Source organism: Oncorhynchus mykiss, chromosome 9 (genome assembly GCF_013265735.2).
Source record: "Oncorhynchus mykiss isolate Arlee chromosome 9, USDA_OmykA_1.1, whole genome shotgun sequence".
NCBI classification, from domain to species: Eukaryota; Metazoa; Chordata; class Actinopteri; order Salmoniformes; family Salmonidae; genus Oncorhynchus; species Oncorhynchus mykiss.
The window spans coordinates 41,283,721-41,305,590 of record NC_048573.1 but is presented as its reverse complement, the minus strand read 5'-3'; the positions used below and the strand labels follow the sequence as shown (position 1 = coordinate 41,305,590).

The window sequence follows — 21,870 nt, the reverse complement described above, 5'->3', positions numbered from 1 at the left end:
TCCCAGCAGCTATCTTAGAACAGTGGAGGCTCCTCAGAGGAGGAAGGGGAGGACCCTCCCCCTCAGTGAATAAAAAAAAAAACATTTTCAGATAAAACTATACTAAATATATTCAAGTCACCAGGGTAAAAAAAAAAACACGCCCTGTTAAGAACTCTTTTTATTTTTTAAAATATTTTTTATATATATTGACTTTCAATGTTTAATTGATTAAAACACACTGTTTTGCAATGAAGGTCTACAGTACCCTCAACAGCGCTCTCTGGGGCCGCATCATGGTGTAGCCGGAGGACAGTTAGTTTCCGTCCTCCTCTGGGTACATTGAATGCAATACAATCAATACAAAACCTAGGAGACTGATAGTTTTCTCCCCCTTCCATGCAGATAAACAGTAATTATGACAACTTCTGGAGGATGTCCTCCAACCTATCAGAGCTGACATGTTGTCGACCCAATCAAAATATCTGAGAATCAATCTAGTACTGAAAGCATAAGCTAGAGCTAGCATTGCAGTGCAGAAAATGTGGTGAATAGTTGACTCAAAGAGAGAGAATGACAATAGGTGAACGATTTTTAACAAATTAATTTCTTTAGAAATGAAGGAGTCGCAAGAGAGGGAGAGAGAGAGATAATTAGTTGTATTTGTTTTTTACTTTCACTTATCTAGCAAATGTAGCTAGCTAGTTTAGCCTACTCAAACACCTGGCTCAAACAGAGCAGGATGCTATGTTAGCTAGCTGGCTATGGCTATCCAACACTGGACCTCTTACAAGTCAAGGTAAGCTTTTGGTTTTATAAATGTATTGCCAACGGGGCCCGCCGGTAAAACTGCTAAACTGCTTGCTGTACACTGTACTGCATGATTGTAGCGGGTTTACTAACGCGTTAATTCTAGTCGCTAGCTGTGTTAGCTAATATGGTGACAACAGTGTAGGCTGTGTGTAGTGGTTAACGGTAATGGGATGAAGGTTTGGCTTGGAAAGGTTTTTTCATCTGTTTTATTGTGCACTGAAGTCCACAAACGAAGGGAAAAGGTGAGAGGAGGAGAGCGCGTAGATGAAGAAGAAATTATACAACGAGCAAATTATCATGCGGTTTGTATGTGGTTGCTATGAAAGTAAACTGTGCTTACGGTTATCAGAGGTGTGTTCATTCTGCCAATTCTGTTGAAAAACATTTCTTAAATGAAAGCAAACGGAGCGAAACGGAGATAAGCATACTTGAATTTGTCACTGTTACCTTGATTACTCACTTTTTTCTCTCGACCTGTGTGCACCTACGTTGTAAACGTTCATTCATAGGCTAGGTTGTAGCAACCTAATGATGGGTATAGGGAAAATTTGAGTGTCATGTTGTAACCTAAACCTGTCGGTGTTACTTTGAGCTTGGTGAATGGAAAATGAATGACAGTCATCCAATATGCTCAAATAGAAATAAATCTATGCTCATAAAAACAAAAACAAAGTCCTCCCTTATCTTAAACGGCACCGACCGCCACAGTCTTAGAAATATAACTTTGCTCCCTGCTTCTCCAAACACGACCCTGCCCTGGACTACATATATATTTTTTAAACTAAACCCTCCCCTGAAATTGAAAAAGCATGACCCTCCCCCATTTTACTACAGGTACCCATTCTGTAAATTTCAATCCATCCCTTACGTCTAAGTGCACCTTCAGGCATTTACCATACACCCTACACCCTACACACTCCATCCTGCCTTAGTAGACTAATGGAGATTCTGTCATCGCCTCGAGAGAAATTACTGCCACTTACCAATACACACACTCTCACTCTTTCTCCCCCCTTCTCTCTTTCTCCCTCATCGCTCTCTTTCTTGGCCGTGTTTCTCTAACACTCCACTTCCCACTCTCTCTTCATCATTTCCCCACATTCTCTCTCTCCCTGGTCCCACTCCCAGAATATAATACACCCAAATGACTCTCACAATAAGACATGATGGCAGGCCGACTAGAACTCATCTCAACACCGCATCCTTGGGGCGAAAAACATGCCACAGCATCTCCTCCCTCACTTCATTCTCTAAAACCTGCCTACCTGGTGCCGCTTGCCCGCCTGCCCACACGTTGAGGGGAAGGACAGAGAGACGGCCTCCCTGTCAATCTCCTGCCAATGGCTGCTGTCAAAACAGAAGCTGACAAGCGAGACCGACGAAGACGCTAAGACGGCCTAGGCGGGACACCCTACTGACAGCAGGCTGTCGGGCTCTCGCCGAGAGAGAGAGGTCACAGAAACTGGAGACACAGGAGATGGGAGAGCTTCACACTCATTAAGGAAGGGCCTTTTCTATGTCTGGGACTCAGATATTGGAGAAGACTAAATGACATATATCTGCATGAGAGAGACTTGAGTCTATAGAAACTTACTTCTTTAGGCCTCACACCAGGACTCCGCAAGGTCTCTAGATATAAAAGGATGTGCTTATTTTTGTGACTAAACATGAAGCGATAAGGTGCCCCTTAAGAGCTGATCTGGAGTCAGTTTTATTTAGTAGACTGGTTGCATTCCCTAAGTATTAAGGTATGGAGAACACTGATCCTAGACCAGCACTCTGGACTGGAGCCAATGGCACCTCTAGCTGTATTAGAGTCAGCATGTTAACAGGCAGTGCTTGTTGCTTACCTCTGTGAGGTGGGGGTTGGGGTTGAAGCCACACTGGTTGCAGACGGTGGAGCGGCACTGTGTGCAGGTGTTGTAGTTTGGCAGGGCCGGCGGATTGGTCAGCTCCGTGGTGGAGCAGAGTGGGCACAGCTTGCTGACGGGCATGGGGGCGATCTGGGGCACTGAGTAGGGTGAGGTGGGAGTGATCCCACGGTCCGGGGACATTGAGGAGGAGCGACCCGTCCGGCCACCCGAACCGCTAAAGTCCACCTGGAGGTTTCGTCTGGAGGCGTGCTGACCGGGCTGACCGGGGCTCTGGCCATGCTGACCTGGACCACCACCCATCCCAGCACCCATCCCTGGCCCATAACCCTGAGCCTGCCCTGGGCCTGGGCCGTGGCCTGAGCCATGGACTAGGCCTGAGCTATGCTGCATCGGCCTGTGGCTCTCTTGGTTGGCCAGTCTCTGACCTCCTCCTCCACCCATTCCTCCATAGCCAGTCTGCATCCCAGATTTAGGACTCCCCATGGGAACCCTGAAGAAAAATAACAGGAATCAAATTAATTTCAAATATAACATCCCTTCTGTTTAGCACAATCTACAGATTGTGAACAATATATTTGGTGGTTTGGTCAGTATCCCTGAATCTTATTATTCTATCAAAAAATGTCCCTCACCTCCGGCTAAGACCGAAACAAAACACTGAAAAACTGCTCTGATCTGGGGAAACCATCAATTTGGATCAAAGAGAACCACAGTAGTTCCGGCCAATCATTTGCTTAATTTGCTTCAGTTGATTCATGGGGAGTTTGACACAAGTATTCATTGTAGGGAGAGACCTATTTTGCGACAGCCTGAGTCGGTATGAGACATTTGCTTTCAGCTACATGTGAATGTCACAAAATCTCTCTCATCCACCCCCACGCCTTAGATCTGAAGTTACTGTCTCCAAATTCACATCTACTCAAAGCCCTGCGAGCCAGACTTCACCTAGTGACCTTCACATGGAGCGGACTTAGGGAGGCAGTGCGTGCGTGTGTACACTTAATACAGTCTCATCTGGTCTAATGATGTTAAATGTCTCCTGGCAGCTCTCATAACAGTTTGCCCTCTTCACTGTAAGCTCTACCCCAGCAGGTAAAAGGCTACAAAGGCCACAGGAGCATCAAACCAACCAGGCGGCTGGAGCAAAGTGCTATAATGAGGGGTTCAACACATAGAAAGCAGGCTAAAGTGCATACGTTTTTTTTTTTGCAGGCTGTCCGGTAGCTTCTACCGTGCTTGTGCCATTTCAGCACCATGAGCCATTTCAGCACCGTTTTAGCACCATGGCGCTGTCCACTTACACATAGACATGACTCACTTTGTCCTAAACGCTTACAGTCCCACCTAAAGTAAACAACGAAATCAGTCCCACCTAATGTGAACAATATGTTTGCCATGTGTCTGTATGCAGGCTAAAATGGTTCAAATGTTAATTACATTTTTAACAAAGGATCCATTATTAACTCAAGCACTGTGCGTACTGTACTCTCCATGTTAAAAAAATATAATAATCATCTTTTCATTCAGTAATCTAAATAACTCTATGGACCGTAAAGGAAATCACACCTCAACGTATCATGCTCATGCACTTCTATATAGGAATTAGTGGATACATGGGACACTTTTAAATGTGCCTTTAGAGGCCATGCAATTTAGTACTCATCTATAAAACAAAAGCAATTTAGGTCAAAAGAGTCCATATTAACAAAGAAAATGGAAGGACTAACAGTACAGATAGATAGCAATCAAAACTCCACCATAGAGGCACAGAAAAAGAAATGGAGGAACTTATTCAAGAAAGATCCAGTGTAATATATTATAAAACATAAAGCGAACTGGATGGAATATGAGGGAAAAATGCACCAAATTATTTTTAAATCTTCAACATAGAATGCTACCAGAAATAATTGACTGAAACTTGTTACCTATGATTCACCAAACAATATTTTTAAAAGAGGAAGTAAAGTACTTTAAGCATATGTCTTCTGCATCTCCACTAACCGAAGCTAATTGTATGATTTTTTCCCCCTATTAATAATGTAAAATTAACAGCTGTACAGAAGGACTCATGTGAAGGCCAAATTACAGAGGAGGAACTTCTTGATGCAATTAAAGCCTTTCAATCCAGGAAAACTTTTTTTTAAAATATATATTCAGAGGACCATTATAAGCATGTTTTAACCAGTCCTATATAAACGGTAGATATACGGACACGCAACAAGAAGGTCTGATATCATTATTACAGAAACAGTATCCAAGTGGTAAATATAAAGATCCGGTCCACTTAAAAAAATTGGTGGCCTCTTACACTTCAGTGTTGTGATGCAAAAGTTCTAGCAAAATGCTTAGCGCATAGAATTAAAAAGGTATTGTCGGATATTATTTATCCTAATCAGAAGTTTTTTTTTACATGGACTATACATTAGAGATAATATAAGACAAGTACCGGAAACAATAGAACATTCTGGGAAACCAGGCCTGGTATTCATAGCTGACTTTAAAATGACATTTGATAAAGTATGACTGGAGTTTAAATATAAATGCCTGGAATATTTCAATTTTGGAGAATCTCTCATAAAATGGGTTAAAGTTATGTATAGTAGCCCTAGGTGTAAAATAGAAAATAATGGCTACTTCTCAGAAAGATTTAAACTGTCAAGAGGAGTAACACAAGGTTGTCCACTATCGGCATATCTATTTATTTTTGCCATCGAAATGTTAGCTGTTAAAACTAGAGGTATCATTGCACGCTGATAATTCATGTTTTCTTTTGAATCCACAATTAGAATCCCCACAGCCTCATAGAGGATCTGAATACTTTGTCTAACCTCTATGGATTAAAATCAATTTATGATAAGTGTACAATATTACGTTTTGGATCTCTAAAAAAAAGACAACTTTTGCATTACTGTGTAGTTCATCAATAAAATGGTCTGACGGGGATGTTGACATACTCGTTATGCATATGCCAAAAGAAATAAATAATCTCACATTTTTATAGAAAGTTCGCAAAAATAGATAAGATCTTGCTACCATGGAAAGGAAAATATTTGTGGAAAAATCATCGGTCAAATCAGTTGACCTATTTGGTTTTGCCTACACCTAGCGATCTGCTATTTAGTTATTTTTTTATTTTACCTTTATTTAACCAGGTAGGCTAGTTGAGAACAAGTTCTCATTTACAATTGCGACCTGGCCAAGATAAAGCAAAGCAGTTCGACAGATACAACGACACAGAGTTACACATGGAATAAAACAGACATACAGTCAATAATACAGTAGAAACAAGTCTATATACAATGTGAGCAAATGAGGTGAGAAGGGAGGCAAAGGCAAAAAAGGCCATGGTGGCAAGGTAAATACAATATAGCAAGTAAAACACTGGAATGGTAGTTTTGCAATGGAAGAATGTGCAAAGTAGAAATAAAAATAATGGGGTGCAAAGGAGCAAAATAAATAAATAAATTAAATACAGTTGGGAAAGAGGTAGTTGTTTGGGCTAAATTATAGGTGGGCTATGTACAGGTGCAGTAATCTGTGAGCTGCTCTGACAGTTGGTGCTTAAAGCTAGTTAGGGAGATAAGTGTTTCCAGTTTCAGAGATTTTTGTAGTTCGTTCCAGTCATTGGCAGCAGAGAACTGGAAAGAGAGGCGGCCAAAGAAAGAATTGGTTTTGGGGGTGACTAGAGAGATATACCTGCTGGAGCGTGTGCTACAGGTGGGAGATGCTATGGTGACCAGCGAGCTGAGATAAGGGGGGACTTTACCTAGCAGGGTCTTGTAGATGACATGGAGCCAGTGGGTTTGGCGACGAGTATGAAGCGAGGGCCAGCCAACGAGAGCGTACAGGTCGCAATGGTGGGTAGTATATGGGGCTTTGGTGACAAAACGGATTGCACTGTGATAGACTGCATCCAATTTGTTGAGTAGGGTATTGGAGGCTATTTTGTAAATGACATCGCCAAAGTCGAGGATTGGTAGGATGGTCAGTTTTACAAGGGTATGTTTGGCAGCATGAGTGAAGGATGCTTTGTTGCAAAATAGGAAGCCAATTCTAGATTTAACTTTGGATTGGAGATGTTTGATATGGGTCTGGAAGGAGAGTTTACAGTCTAACCAGACACCTAAGTATTTGTAGTTGTCCACGTATTCTAAGTCAGAGCCGTCCAGAGTAGTGATGTTGGACAGGCGGGTAGGTGCAGGTAGCGATCGGTTGAAGAGCATGCATTTAGTTTTACTTGTATTTAAGAGCAATTGGAGGCCACGGAAGGAGAGTTGTATGGCATTGAAGCTTGCCTGGAGGGTTGTTAACACAGTGTCCAAAGAAGGGCCGGAAGTACACAGAATGGTGTCGTCTGCGTAGAGGTGGATCAGAGACTCACCAGCAGCAAGAGCGACCTCATTGATGTATGCAGAGAAGAGAGCCGGTCCAAGAATTGAACCCTGTGGCACACCCATAGAGACTGCCAGAGGTCCGGACAACAGACCCTCCGATTTGACACACTGAACTCTATCAGAGAAGTAGTTGGTGAACCAGGCGAGGCAATCATTTGAGAAACCAAGGCTGTTGAGTCTGCCGATGAGGATGTGGTGATTGACAGAGTCGAAAGCCTTGGCCAGATCAATGAATACGGCTGCACAGTAATGTTTCTTATCGATGGCGGTTAAGATATCGTTTAGGACCTTGAGCGTGGCTGAGGTGCACCCATGACCAGCTCTGAAACCAGATTGCATAGCAGAGAAGGTATGGTGAGATTCGAAATGGTCGGTAATCTGTTTGTTGACTTGGCTTTCGAAGACCTTAGAAAGGCATGGTAGGATAGATATAGGTCTGTAGCAGTTTGGGTCAAGAGTGTCCCCCCCTTTGAAGAGGGGGATGACCGCAGCTGCTTTCCAATCTTTGGGAATCTCAGACGACACGAAAGAGAGGTTGAATAGGCTAGTAATAGGGGTGGCAACAATTTCGGCAGATAATTTTAGAAAAAAAGGGTCCAGATTGTCTAGCCCGGCTGATTTTAAATTATCTGAGCAAAAAATATTTGGAGGGGGAATGGCAAACCAGACAAAATTAAATGGGCCTATTTATATAATTAATATGAATTCGGATTGCAGAAATGATTAAATATTAAAGCATTAGACCTCTCACTAAAGGCATCAGTCATACAAAAATTATAATTAAATCGGAACTGCTTTATCGCAAATTAGAAGAATGTCTCACCCCATGTTCAAGAATGGCCTTTTTTCCCATTATTCAGATTCCAACCACTCACTTTCGGTTATTTGAAAACCAAATCATCTCCAAAATATTGTTATTTTTTAAAGAAGCCATAGAAAGTTGGTTGCAATTTCAGTTTAATCCACCAGAAAAGATAGAACAAATAATACAACAAATCTGGTGGTTAAACTCAAATATACTAATTGTAAAAAACTTTATTTTTCGAGAATAAAAAAAAAAGGTTCAGCGGCTAGCAAAGGATTCACCCCTTAGAATGTTTCCTACTTTGTTGCCTTACAACCTGGAATTAAAATGGATTTTGGGGAGATTTGATTTACATAACATGTCTACCACTTTGAAGATGAAATATGTTTTTTTTATTGTGAAACAAACAAGAAATAAGACAATAAAAACATAAAACTTGAGCGTGCATAACTATTCACCCCCCATTACAGGAAATCCAAATAAAAATCCATTTAAATTACAGATTGTAATGCAACAAAATAGGAAAAATGCCAAGGGGATGAATACTTTTGCAAGGCACTGTATAATCTTTGTAAATTATATCATAAATAAGTAGGACTGGTGGTGTTGTCACATGCAGCTAACACAAATACATGGAAATGTCTGCTCTACCCAAAATTACAACCAACTGATAGCAGCATTACCACAAAAATAGAAGCGGCAAGTGGAAGGGGGAAAAAGTAAGGAACTTGTCTGTCGGTCCTGCATTAAAGACCAAAATTGGTTAAAGCAAATTGTGATAAATAAAAATATATACCAGTTTCATTTAAGGACCAAAAATGACAGCTGTGCAATATAGATTGCAAAATAGTTGGGAAGAGATTTCGATGTACCGATTCCAATGCACATGGTTTATGAATTGACATGCAAAACGACGCCGGATTCAAAACTTAGAATTGTTGAATTTAAAGGATTATACAAAATTCTTGCAACCAATAGAATGTTATATATATCTATATATATATATACACACAGGTATATATATGGGGGATACAATCTTCCCAGCTCTGCAGATTTTGCTGCGAAGAGGCAGAGTCATTCGATCATTTATTTTGGTACTGTCCATATGTAGCTTGTTTTTGGTCACAGGTCCAGGAATGGCTGAAGAATTGCAACATTTACCCAGAACTAACTCTGCAGATAGCAATACTGGGTGATTTGAAAAGTCACAGTCAATCGATCAATAATATAATAATACTTTTAACAAAAATGTTCATCTTTAATTTACAATCTGTAGTAACTGTGAGAATAGAAAGGTTCAGAAGTGTAGTGAAGCATCACAGCACAGTTTAAAAATATATGGCAAATAGAGATCCAATATGAATGGTGTTAAGAGATATATATTTTTTATTTTTTTTATTTTTTTTATTTCACCTTTATTTAACCAGGTAGGCTAGTTGAGAACAAGTTCTCATTTGCAACTGTGACCTGGCCAAGATAAAGCATAGCAGTATGAGCAGACAACACAGAGTTACACATGGAGTAAACAATTAACAAGTCAATAACACAGTAGAAAACAAAGGGGGAGTCTATATACAATGTGTGCAAAAGGCATGAGGTAGGCGAATAATTACAATTTTGCAGATTAACACTGGAGTGATAAATGATCAGATGGTCATGTACAGGTAGAGATATTGGTGTGCAAAAGAGCAGAAAAATAAATAAATAAAAACAGTATGGGGATGAGGTAGGTGAAAATGGGTGGGCTATTTACCAATAGACTATGTACAGCTGCAGCGATCGGTTAGCTGCTCAGATAGCTGATGTTTGAAGTTGGTGAGGGAGATAAAAGTCTCCAACTTCAGTGATTTTTGCAATTCGTTCCAGTCACAGGCAGCAGAGTACTGGAACGAAAGGCGGCCAAATGAGGTGTTGGCTTTAGGGATGATCAGTGAGATACACCTGCTGGAGCGCGTGCTACGGATGGGTGTTGCCATCGTGACCAGTGAGCTGAGATAAGGCGGAGCTTTACCTAGCATGGACTTGTAGATGACCTGGAGCCAGTGGGTCTGGCGACGAATATGTAGCGAGGGCCAGCCGACTAGAGCATACAAGTCGCAGTGGTGGGTGGTATAAGGTGCTTTAGTGACAAAACGGATGGCACTGTGATAGACTGCATCCAGTTTGCTGAGTAGAGTGTTGGAAGCCATTTTGTAGATGACATCGCCGAAGATCGGTAGGATAGTCAGTTTTACTAGGGTAAGCTTGGCGGCGTGAGTGAAGGAGGCTTTGTTGCGGAATAGAAAGCCGACTCTTGATTTGATTTTCGATTGGAGATGTTTGATATGAGTCTGGAAGGAGAGTTTGCAGTCTAGCCAGACACCTAGGTACTTATAGATGTCCACATATTCTAGGTCGGAACCATCCAGGGTGGTGATGCTAGGCGGGCATGCGGGTGCAGGCAGCGATCGGTTGAAAAGCATGCATTTGGTTTTACTAGCGTTTAAGAGCAGTCTGATTCCACGGAAGGAGTGTTGTATGGCATTGAAGCTTGTTTGGAGGTTAGATAGCACAGTGTCCAATGACGGGCCGAAAGTATATAGAATGGTGTCGTCTGCGTAGAGGTGGATCAGGGAATCGCCCGCAGCAAGAGCAACATCATTGATGTATACAGAGAAAAGAGTCGGCCCGAGAATTGAACCCTGTGGCACCCCCATAGAGACTGCCAGAGGACCGGACAGCATGCCCTCCGATTTGACACACTGAACTCTGTCTGCAAAGTAATTGGTGAACCAGGCAAGGCAGTCATCCGAAAAACCGAGGCTACTGAGTCTGCCGATAAGAATATGGTGATTGACAGAGTCGAAAGCCTTGGCAAGGTCGATGAAGACGGCTGCACAGTACTGTCTTTTATCGATGGCGGTTATGATATCGTTTAGTACCTTGAGTGTGGCTGAGGTGCACCCGTGACCGGCTCGGAAACCAGATTGCACAGCGGATAGACGGGAGGGTTTGAATGGAGCTGGAGGGTGGGACTGATAACAAGATAACACATGTAAAATACACTGTGTGTGTAAAATGTATTTAGGTTCAGGACTTTTGTGAAATAGCACAGTTAAAAATATATGTCAAATAGAAATCTAACTGGATGGACATCAGAAATGGATGGGAGAGGTTGAGGGTAGAAGAAGGCCAGGACTAAAAACAAACTAAATATAACTATCGTAAAAAAAGATTGTGTCCGTAAAATGTACACTACCGTTCAAAAGTTTGGCGTCACTTAGAAATGTCCTTGTTTTTGAAAGAAAATTCCAATTAAAATAACATCTAATCGATCATAAACACAGTGTAGACATTGTTAATGTTGTAAATGACTATTGTAGCTGGAAACAACACATTTTTTATGGAACATCTACATAGGGGTACAGAGGCCCATTATCAGCAACCATCACTCCTGTGTTCCAATGGCACGTTGTGTTAGCGAATCCAAGTTTATCCATTTAAAAGGCTAATTCATCATTAGAAAACCCTTTTGCAATTACAGTGCCTTGCGAAAGTATTCGGCCCCCTTGAACTTTGCGACCTTTTGCCACATTTCAGGCTTCAAACATAAAGATATAAAACTGTATTTTTTTGTGACGAATCAACAACAAGTGGGACACAATCATGAAGTGGAACGACATTTATTGGATATTTCAAACCTATTTAACAAATCAAAAACTGAAAAATTGGGCGTGCAAAATTATTCAGCCCCCTTAAGTTAATACTTTGTAGCGCCACCTTTTGCTGCAATTACAGCTGTAAGTCACTTGGGGTATGTCTCTATCAGTTTTGCACATCGAGAGACTGACATTTTTTCCCATTCCTCCTTGCAAAACAGCTCGAGCTCAGTGAGGTTGGATGGAGAGCATTTGTGAACAGCAGTTTTCAGTTCTTTCCACAGATTCTCGATTGGATTCAGGTCTGGACTTTGACTTGGCCATTCTAACACCTGGATATGTTTATTTTTGAACCATTCCATTGTAGATTTTGCTTTATGTTTTGGATCATTGTCTTGTTGGAAGACAAATCTCCGTCCCAGTCTCAGGTCTTTTGCAGACTCCATCAGGTTTTCTTCCAGAATGGTCCTGTATTTGGCTCCATCCATCTTCCCATCAATTTTAACCATCTTCCTTGTCCCTGCTGAAGAAAAGCAGGCCCAAACCATGATGCTGCCACCACCATGTTTGACAGTGGGCATGGTGTGTTCAGGGTGATGAGCTGTGTTGCTTTTACGCCAAACATAACGTTTTGCATTGTTGCCAAAAAGTTCAATTTTGGTTTCATCTGACCAGAGCACCTTCTTCCACATGTATGGTGTGTCTCCCAGGTGGCTTGTGGCAAACTTTAAACAACACTTTTTATGGATATCTTTAAGAAATGGCTTTCTTCTTGCCACTCTTCCATAAAGGCCAGATTTGTGCAATATACGACTGATTGTTGTCCTATGGACAGAGTCTCCCACCTCAGCTGTAGATCTCTGCAGTTCATCCAGAGTGATCATGGGCCTCTTGGCTGCATCTCTGATCAGTCTTCTCCTTGTATGAGCTGAAAGTTTAGAGGGACGGCCAGGTCTTGGTAGATTTGCAGTGGTCTGATGCTCCTTCCATTTCAATATTATCGCTTGCACAGTGCTCCTTGGGATGTTTAAAGCTTGGGAAATCTTTTTGTATCCAAATCCGGCTTTAAACTTCTTCACAACAGTATCTCGGACCTGCCTGGTGTGTTCCTTGTTCTTCATGATGCTCTCTGCGCTTTTAACGGACCTCTGAGACTATCACGGCGCAGGTGCATTTATACGGAGACTTGATTACACACAGGTGGATTGTATTCATCATCATTAGTCATTTAGGTCAACATTGGATCATTCAGAGATCCTCACTGAACTTCTGGAGAGAGTTTGCTGCACTGAAAATAAAGGGGCTGAATAATTTTGCACAGCCAAGTTTTCAGTTTTTGATTTGTTAAAAAAGTTTGAAATATCCAATAAATGTCGTTCCACTTCATGATTGTGTCCCACTTGTTGTTGATTCGTCACAAAAAATACAGTTTTATATCTTTATGTTTGAAGCCTGAAATGTGGCAAAAGGTCGCAAAGTTCAAGGGGGCCGAATACTTTCGCAAGGCACTGTATGTTAAGCACAGCTGAATCTGTTGTGCTGGTTAAAGAAGCAATCAAACTGGCCTTAGAACATATAGTATTATATAGTATTTATAAGCTGGAAGTAGAAGCCCAAGTGTTGTTGTTTATTAGTTTACTCCAGTTAGGGGAAGGGGGAAGCTGATCTACCCCCTGAAAAAGAAAGTGTGGTCAAGCTGGTGATTGTTTTGTGGCCCTCCAAACATGTCTTCCAATAGAAATGTTTGCCGGAAAGTAAATAAGTAAAGCGTAATGTAGAGTGTGAGGTTACTCACTCCTCTGAGGCAGGCGGTATTTGTTTCCGACTGCTGTGAAAATCTAGCCACAACCAAGCCTGTCGGAGAAGAAGCAGGGTACATAACAGAAGCCTTAAAACTGTTATCGCCTTGTAACAGTCAACTGATTTCTCTTCCTTGTTTCCCTTTGTGTTGAACTTTCCAGCGCAGTTCCGGACAGTGTTGAACACAAAACTTACACTCGTGTACGCACACAGTACACGTGCAAAAACACACATACACACGTGCAAACACACACGCGCGCGCGCGCGCACGCACACACACACACACTCACCTAGCAGGTTTTGAGAGGTTTAGCTTTCTGCTACAAAGATCAGGGATTGTCTAGCATTCCCTCTGTCTCCAGATGCTGCAGAAGAAGAGGGACGCAAATGTGGTACGCGGGGGGATCTCTTCAAAAGGACACCTGGGTTTATTCAATCTATTACCAGTAGTGGGTGTGTTATTACACATACAGAGGAGCGCATCAAGCTAAAGCAGCTCACAAAGGCGGCTGCCGCCCAACCTACTATCAAGCGGTCACACTGCTCAGGTAAGGGGGTGGGGGGTGACTCATTCTAAACCTAAAGCCTTTACCCTGATTCACTCAAAGTGCTCGAGGAAATGAGCATGAAACAGCACTGGGGCTGTAAGAAAGACTCGCAGCCATTTCTGAGCTCCCTCCCCCTCTCTCATCTGTGGACAGCAGGAGAGCCAGAGAGGCAGAGGAGAGAGAATCAAGCTGCTTTAGGCCTGTGAACCTGTCATGCTTTGTACATTCACCCATTAACCGGGTGAGTCCGTGCATGGGCAGAGCAGCTCTTTGTGAGCTGTCCGAGGAGCAGAACACGACCACAGAATAGACTCATAGACGTCCGGACTGATGCTAACACCTCGCTACAATAACGCAGGCGTCTCATAATTACTCAGCAAAGACTTTCCTCCAACGCAACACCTTTTTCTCAGTGTTTACAGACCTGCTCCGGCCGTTTCCCGGAGGTCATTCATCAGTGTTGCGTAAGAAGTTAATGACTCTGACCGTGCTAGCCTCCCCCTTCTCTTCAGCTGGCTAATACAGGAGGTTAGATTCAGGGGTCACCAATTAAAGCTGATGTGTGAAAGGAAAGCGCTAGTCGTAGCTAGCCGCGCGTTGTGCTGTCATACTGTATAGCTGGGTCTCCTGTTCTTTGAACGTCTCTCTCTCTCTGTTGTTCACAGCTGGGTAGGTTCCTGCAGTAGGCTAATGGTGTGTGTGTTTTTTCTTTTCTCTCTCTCTCTCTCTCTCTCTCTCTCTCTCTCTCTCTCTCTCATTTCACTGCCATTACTAGGACTTTCACTGCTACCGATTCTTCAGTTCGTAGCACACACACAGAGGCCCAAACAGAGCCAGTTTCAATAGGCTCTTCACGTTTTGTCTTGACAGCTCATCCACTACAGTACACACTGTAACAGTAAAAAAAAAAGGGGAAAAAAAGAAAAAGCAGGGTTGAATTTCAACCCCGAACATTAACTCTTACTACTCCTTACAGTTCAGCGTCATCAAGCTTCCTTGTCCAACATGACCCATTTAAAGCACACCTGTCGAGTGCTGCTGTGTAGTGGGGTTGTATAACAGGGTCCCATTAGGGATGCATTCTGGTGCTACTGGTACCAGCGGAGCAGGTGACGTCGACGGTGACCTTCTCTTAAGGCGTCACTTGATCAGGCAAGCATCCCGAGCAGGCAGGGGCACCCGAGGGCCAACTCTAAACTGCTGACACTGACAGCCACAGTCAGTGTTCTATTAGACATAGTACATACACTGTACCGGACGCACACACACACACACAGAAAGATAAGGTACACAAGGGAGTGATTACACACACATACACACAGCGATAAAGATGGTGACACGTGGGCTTTGACGTGGATAATATTCCTCTACTGCAGTGGGATTCAAAAAATAGGACCGATTATTGTATGGGACAATATGCAAACGTTTTTGAGAAAGATAATTAGAAAAAGACAACTTTCTTGAGTTAATGTATTTATTGGTTACTTTTCATTTCGATAAGAGATGAAAATGTAATGAATTGAAGGTTAATTGTTGATGTAAAAATCGAAATGAAAAAGTTTGAATACCACTGCTCTACTGTATAGGAGCCAAACCAGACCACTAGAATATAAATGTTCACCATAATAAATTAAGATGACTCAAGTGGCATGTGGCCTGCACTTAGTTACAATATGCTCCAACAGCAAGGTAGCCAACGTATCCTTTAATCATTTTATGTAACTCCCTCTACCTCCTAGCATTCTTTAACAAACAGGTATCGTAAATTCTCTGGAGCCTAACCGTGTTGGTAGGGGATTGGTATTATCATTTTATAGCACCCCTGCATGGGCGGACCCATCTGGCCCGGTCAGATTTAGCAGCTACATGAATGTTCACATGTACAGTTCACACTGACACGAGAATAAATACACACGCATTCTCACACACGCACACACACACACATACATACATGATTTTCCCCGCATCTGTTACCTGCCCACGTTTCAGGGGGGAAACAGGCTCTCTGCATCCTGCAGTTAGATATACCATTAGCGGTCCTGTGTGAAACAGACCGTGCACTATGAATCACAACGACACATGGAGGCACACGCGCGCACACACACTCACACACACTCAGCGCATAGGGTGCACTCACACATGCTTGCACGCGTTAATACACACATACACATAAACCCCCTCACACACAACTGACTGAAGGGTAGAGCGCTTCATTTAGCCTGCCTTGTGAAATCCACCAAACCAAACGAATCACATCTAAATATAATTTCTGAATGCAGATTTGATTTCTGCGGCTGCTGGGTTCGCTGCGCAGTGGCTTCGATCTGTGCGTGGTGGTGAAAGCCCCCTGCTCCGATAAATGGGTGTTTTGTGTGAAATTGATCAAAGGGAAAAGCTCAGAGAGGGTGCTCTCTGTGAAGAATCCTCCTGTTTAGCATTCCGCTCCACATCGCAGAGAGCCGGGAAACTACCCCTTGCATTGTCATTTTCCTCACCACACTACCAAGAGAGGGGTTGCCGGCCAGTGAGACAGACACATACACATGTGCGTATATTCATGCATATTCACATGCCTAGGGCTGTGGCGCTCTTGGAATGTTGTCAGCAGGTTATTGGCATGCTTAAGACTGCCGGTCTCATGGTAATTGACCGTTAATGAACATAAACACGTTCAGCATCTCCAGGCCTCCACTCATACAAACTGCTAATATACACCATAATAATAAATATATGATTTATTTTAGTCAGGTCTAAAGAAACATTATTATATGAAGAAAATGTATTTAATAAGAACAGAATATGAGTCGGCTTATAACGAATGTTATTTGGCTATGTGGCATGCCGTAGTAGGCTGTAGGTTTGTTCATTTAGCAGACAAGATAGGCTTCTAAGTCCCGTGTCATTATTTTATATTATATCATTTGCTAGTAAGAAGAATATAATTGAACTTAGCTGAATAAAACAGAACGGATATTTTTCACAATCCGGAGCTAGTGCGCATATGAAGGCTATGTTGAGCATAAAAGTGAACATTTGAAACAGGTCCAATATGCTAGATTTAGATTTATTTTGCAACTTTAGTTTGTAATGAGACAAACCTTAGAAACGACTTCGAATTCAAAACATATATGGGCTGCATGATACGACTATAGGCTATTGATGATTTGTGAAAGTCGCAAAAAAAGCTTGCGGCCTGTTCCTTGCCTCAGGCTGCACAAGCTGCTCTCTCTCCAGCGGTCATATTATCACCCATCAGACTATTCTCAATTTAATATTGTCTTTACTAAAACGCTAAATTAGTTTCGATTAAGAATGGCCCATTTTTTTTTTTACTTTCCCGCCTGTTCGCACTCCACTCATCAACCGCTGTTCGAGGAACATGATCTCGCTGCGCGACAGATGATATTCCGCCCAAACTCTGTAAACAATGGAAGCTACTTAATTTGGGAAACCAAGTGAAATCTGTTCTGGAACATACATGTTTTCACAACAAAACATATTTTATTCAACTGTTGACAGCCCCTCTCTCTGTATGCTTGAGAAAGTAATTTTTGTATTTCTTATTTTACCTTTATTTAAGGCAAGTCGGTTAAGAACAAATTCTTATTTTCAATGATGGCCTAAGAACAGTGGGTAGAACAACAGATACCTTGTCAGCTCGGGGATATGAACTTGCAACCTTTCCGGTTACTAGTCCAACGCTCTAACCACTAGGCTACCCTGCCGCCCCAATGAAGGATGAAGGAGAGGAGAGATGGGAAGAGAGATGGGAGAGATGGAAATCCTGTAGATAAAGGTAGCCTACTACGCTATTCAAAAACAAATACAAATTCACTATAATTGTAGGTATAACTCTGTAAGCCGCCCAGCACAATCAATGAACCAACAGCATCGCCTAGGCCAGTGGTTCAGAAAAAAAGGGATTTTACTCTGCCCGGAGTACCCCTGAAGTACCTCTCATGTGCATTTTACCATGATTCTTCTCAACGAATGGATAGGCCAAGTACCCCCAGGGGTCCTAGTACCCATGGTTGGGGACCCACTGGCCCAGGGCTACGTTCTCTCCCAGACTCATGAATAGAACGTTTGGAGTGTAGCATAAAGTAACCAGCTCATCTAGTATGCATTATAATACAGTCCACACTCAAAGGCGATTACTAGAGTTTGTCACATTTTGGAATATAGGCTAGACCAATTAAATACATCTTAAATCAATGTTTCTTTCTTCATGTTTTTCTGCGGTGCATAATGTGCAGTAGGATATGTATTGTATAATGAACTGCACAATCATTATTTTAAACAAAAAATTGTTCAGGCTTGGGCTCCGAAGCCTATAAGGTCTAATATGCATATGGGTGTTTTGAATTGATCATCACCTTAGAAATCCAGTCAATTCCGTTGTCAGGCTTTCGAACAACATCCATAATGACCATGTTTTCCACTCAGTTTCAATCTCTTGTTGAACGTCTTTCTTCAAATTGATCAATCACAGTGAGGTGAGTTTTAAAAGTACCATAATGTTTTGATGATAAGTGTGTGATGTAATTTCGATTGCATTGATGTCAGAGTGGTTAAAAGGACAATAGAGCCCTGAGTACCAGGCCATTAGCTAGTTGGATATTACCAACGCATGTCCTGAGTGCTTAAAAGGAGATTACCGTGACTTGGTCGCGTGGAATTTTACTGCGGTCATGACTCATGACTGCGGATGTGGAAGTAATATGGTCACAGCAACAGCCCTACACACACACACACACACACAGATACATACACACCCTCTCCTCGTATGCCCCTGTACACTTCTGATCACCCTCAGTACTGGTATTGTTGTGTAGAATCACATCCAATAGAGATCGGCCTAGTATATATTAACTTTTTATCACATTGCACTGTGTACAGTATGACACTAAGCTAATCAAATAGGCCGATGCACTTGTGGAATAATATGTATGCATACATTTCAGTTATGCAGGCCACTTTGCACCACTAAACGTCCTGGCTATTAGGCCTATCTATTCTATTATAGTCCCTATAGATAGAGATAGTGTGTTCCATGCATGTGGAGTTGGCCGCAGGTGCTATAGTTCCCTAAATATAATTTGTGTGGAGCTAGCCATGCTCTCACTGAGAATAGCTGTGCACGGTCTCATCTTCAAATTGAATCTTCAAGGCTGCAACATCCCCCCCCCCCCCCCAATTCCTCTGTCCTTTTTAATTGAAATTCTTATCGGCCTGAAGAGATGAATGAACGAGTATACACACAGACGGGAGGAGGATAAATAAAATAAATAAATGTCAGGTAATCATTTTTTCTCTCTGTGTGTTTTTCAATGAATATGAGCGTTCAGACTCACTTAACATTCCGTGCTGGGTCCCTCTGCCCCTGCTGAACAATAATGGAGCTTTGTGGTAGGCCAAGCCCAAACTCCAGTGGATTACGTGCTAGCCACGGATTTCTGCAAGGGTGAAATTACATGATGGCAAGTTGATGTATTTACATTGCAATTACTCATCCACTAGGGGCAATGTGAGTGCCTGTTAACATCTAATAGCCTCACGACAGGGAAGGGCGTTAGGTGAGCTACTACTCGGGAAAAAATCACAGGTTCAACCCCGTTGCTAGGCAAAACTACTCAGAATGAATGCCTAAACATAACCCTCGGGTTTAGTGTCGGATTGAAGAATGAATGACAGCACTGACAGGATCTGGTTTGACATAGGATTTGTATTTGGCTGTTTCGAAATTCCAAATGGGGGAACGTAGTTCCGGAGGTTGCTTTGGGTAGGCCTGTGTTCATATGTGTGGCCGTGCATGTGTGTTCACAGGGTTCAAACCAAACTTGACAATTTAAAGTCCTACTCCTGTCTCCTTTTCAGCTCATTTATCACTTGAATTACTTAACAAAAGGATCTGGCATGGGTCCTCAGATCCTTATTATACAGCTGCACCATTTAGAGCATCCTGACTAGTTGCATCACTGCCTTGTATGTCAACCGCTTGGCCTCCGACCGCAAGGCACTACAGAGGGCAGTGTGAACAGCCCAATACATCACTGGGCCAAGCTTTCTGCCATCCAGGACCTCTATACCAGGCGGTGTCAGAGGAATGCCCTAAAAATTGTCAAAGACTCCAGCCACCCTAGTCATAGACTGTTCTCTCTGCTACCGCACGGCCAGCAGTACCGGAGCGCCAAGTCTAGGTCTAGGTCCAAGTCTAGGTCCAAGAGGCTTCTAAACAGCTTCTACTCCCAAGCCATAAGACTCCTGAACATCTAATCAAATGGCTATCTGTTGCTATCATCTATGCATGGTCACTTTAATAACTCTACCTACGTGTACATATTACCTCAGTTACCTCAACAAACTGGTGCCCCCGCACATTGACTCTGTACCAGTACCCCCCCTGTATATAGTCCCGGTATTGTTATTTTACTGCTGTTCTTTAGTTACTTGTTACTTTTATTTCTTATTCTTATTTGTACTGCATTGTTGGTTAGAGGCTCGTAAGTAAGCATTTCACTGTAAGGTCTACAACACCTGTTGTACTCGACGCATGTGACAAGTACAATTTGATTTGATTTGATCTCAATAGGTGGTCCAGGTGTTTCCTTTTTTGTTCTCTATTGTTCTTCAAGCAAGGGGGAGAGGCTGATGACATCAGAGGGCCCCCACAGACCAACTCCTTGAATGGCCTACTCTTTGAAGTTTGGACTTGTGTAAAAAAATATACATATTTTGCTTAAAACATATATTTTTTTACCCTTACTGTATTTATTATCATTATTTTATTGTTTAACCTTTATTAAACTAGAAAAGTCAGGTAAGAACAAATTCTTATTTACAATGACGGCCCAACTGTGCACCGCCCTATGGAACTCCCAATCACAGCCGGATGTGATACAGGGACTGTAGTGACACGTCTTGCACTGAGATGTAGTGCCTTAGACCGCTGTGCCACTAGGGAGCAAATTCATACATGGGATATTGTTATAGCTGGAGTGCATCTTTAAGGATTTTACTAAAGGATTTCTAAATGCAAATAGCTGGACTGGATTGACTCACGAGGTTAAAATCAGACAAACACTACATGAACAAAAGTATGTGGACATCTGTTAGTCGAACGTCTCATTCCAAAATCATGGGTATTAATATGGAGTTGGTCCCCTCTTTGCTGCTACAACAGCCTCCACTCTTCTGGGAAGGCTTTCCACTAGATGTTGGAAAGTTGCTGTGGGGACTTGCTTTCATTCAGCCACAAAAGCTTTAGTGAGGTCGGCCACTGATGTTGGACGATTAGACCTGGCTCGCAGTCAGCGTTCCAATTATTCCCAAAGGTGTTCAATGGGGTTCAGGTCAGGCCAGTCAAGTTCTTCCACACCATTCTCGACAAACCATTTCTGTATGGACCTCGCTTTGTGTACTGGGGCATTGTCATGCTGAAACTGGACAGGGCCTTCCCCAAACTGTTGCCACAAAGTTGGAAACACAGAATCATCTTAAATCTCATTGTATGCTGTAGCATTAAGATTTGACTTCAATGGAACTGAAGGGCCTGGCCCGAACCATGAAAAACAGCCCCAGACCATTATTCCTCATCTACCAAACTTTACAGTTGGAACTATGCATTCGGGCAGATAACATTCCCCTGGCATCCGCCAAACCCAGATTCGTCCGTCGGACTGCCAGATGTGAAGCGGGATTCATCACTCCAGAGAACACGTTTCCACTGCTCCAGAGTCCAATGGCGGCGAGCTTTACACCACTCCAGCCGACGCTTGGCATTGCGCATGGTGATCTCAGGCTTGTATGCTGTTGCTCGGCTATAGAAATATATTTAATGAATCTCCAGACAAACCTGCTTCCAGAGGCAGTTTGGAACTCGGTAGTGAGTGTTGCAACCGAGGACAGACCATTTTTACGTGCTACGCGCTTCAGCACTCGGTGGTCCTGTTCTCTGAGCTTATGTGGCCTACCATTTCATAGCTGAGCTGTTGTTGTTCCTAGATGTTTCCACTTCAC

At 42.6% G+C, this 21,870-nt stretch overlaps 1 protein-coding gene across 1 annotated transcript in view; it reads right to left on the bottom strand.

The window, feature by feature from the left end:
- Positions 1–21,870, bottom strand: part of LOC110531178 (protein piccolo-like) — a 111,312-nt gene that overhangs the window by 58,387 nt on the left and 31,055 nt on the right. The window contains exon 2 of the mRNA XM_036986945.1: positions 2,643–3,156. Coding sequence (XP_036842840.1) covers positions 2,643–3,156 — 514 coding nt within the window. The remainder of the gene's footprint in view (positions 1–2,642; positions 3,157–21,870) is intronic.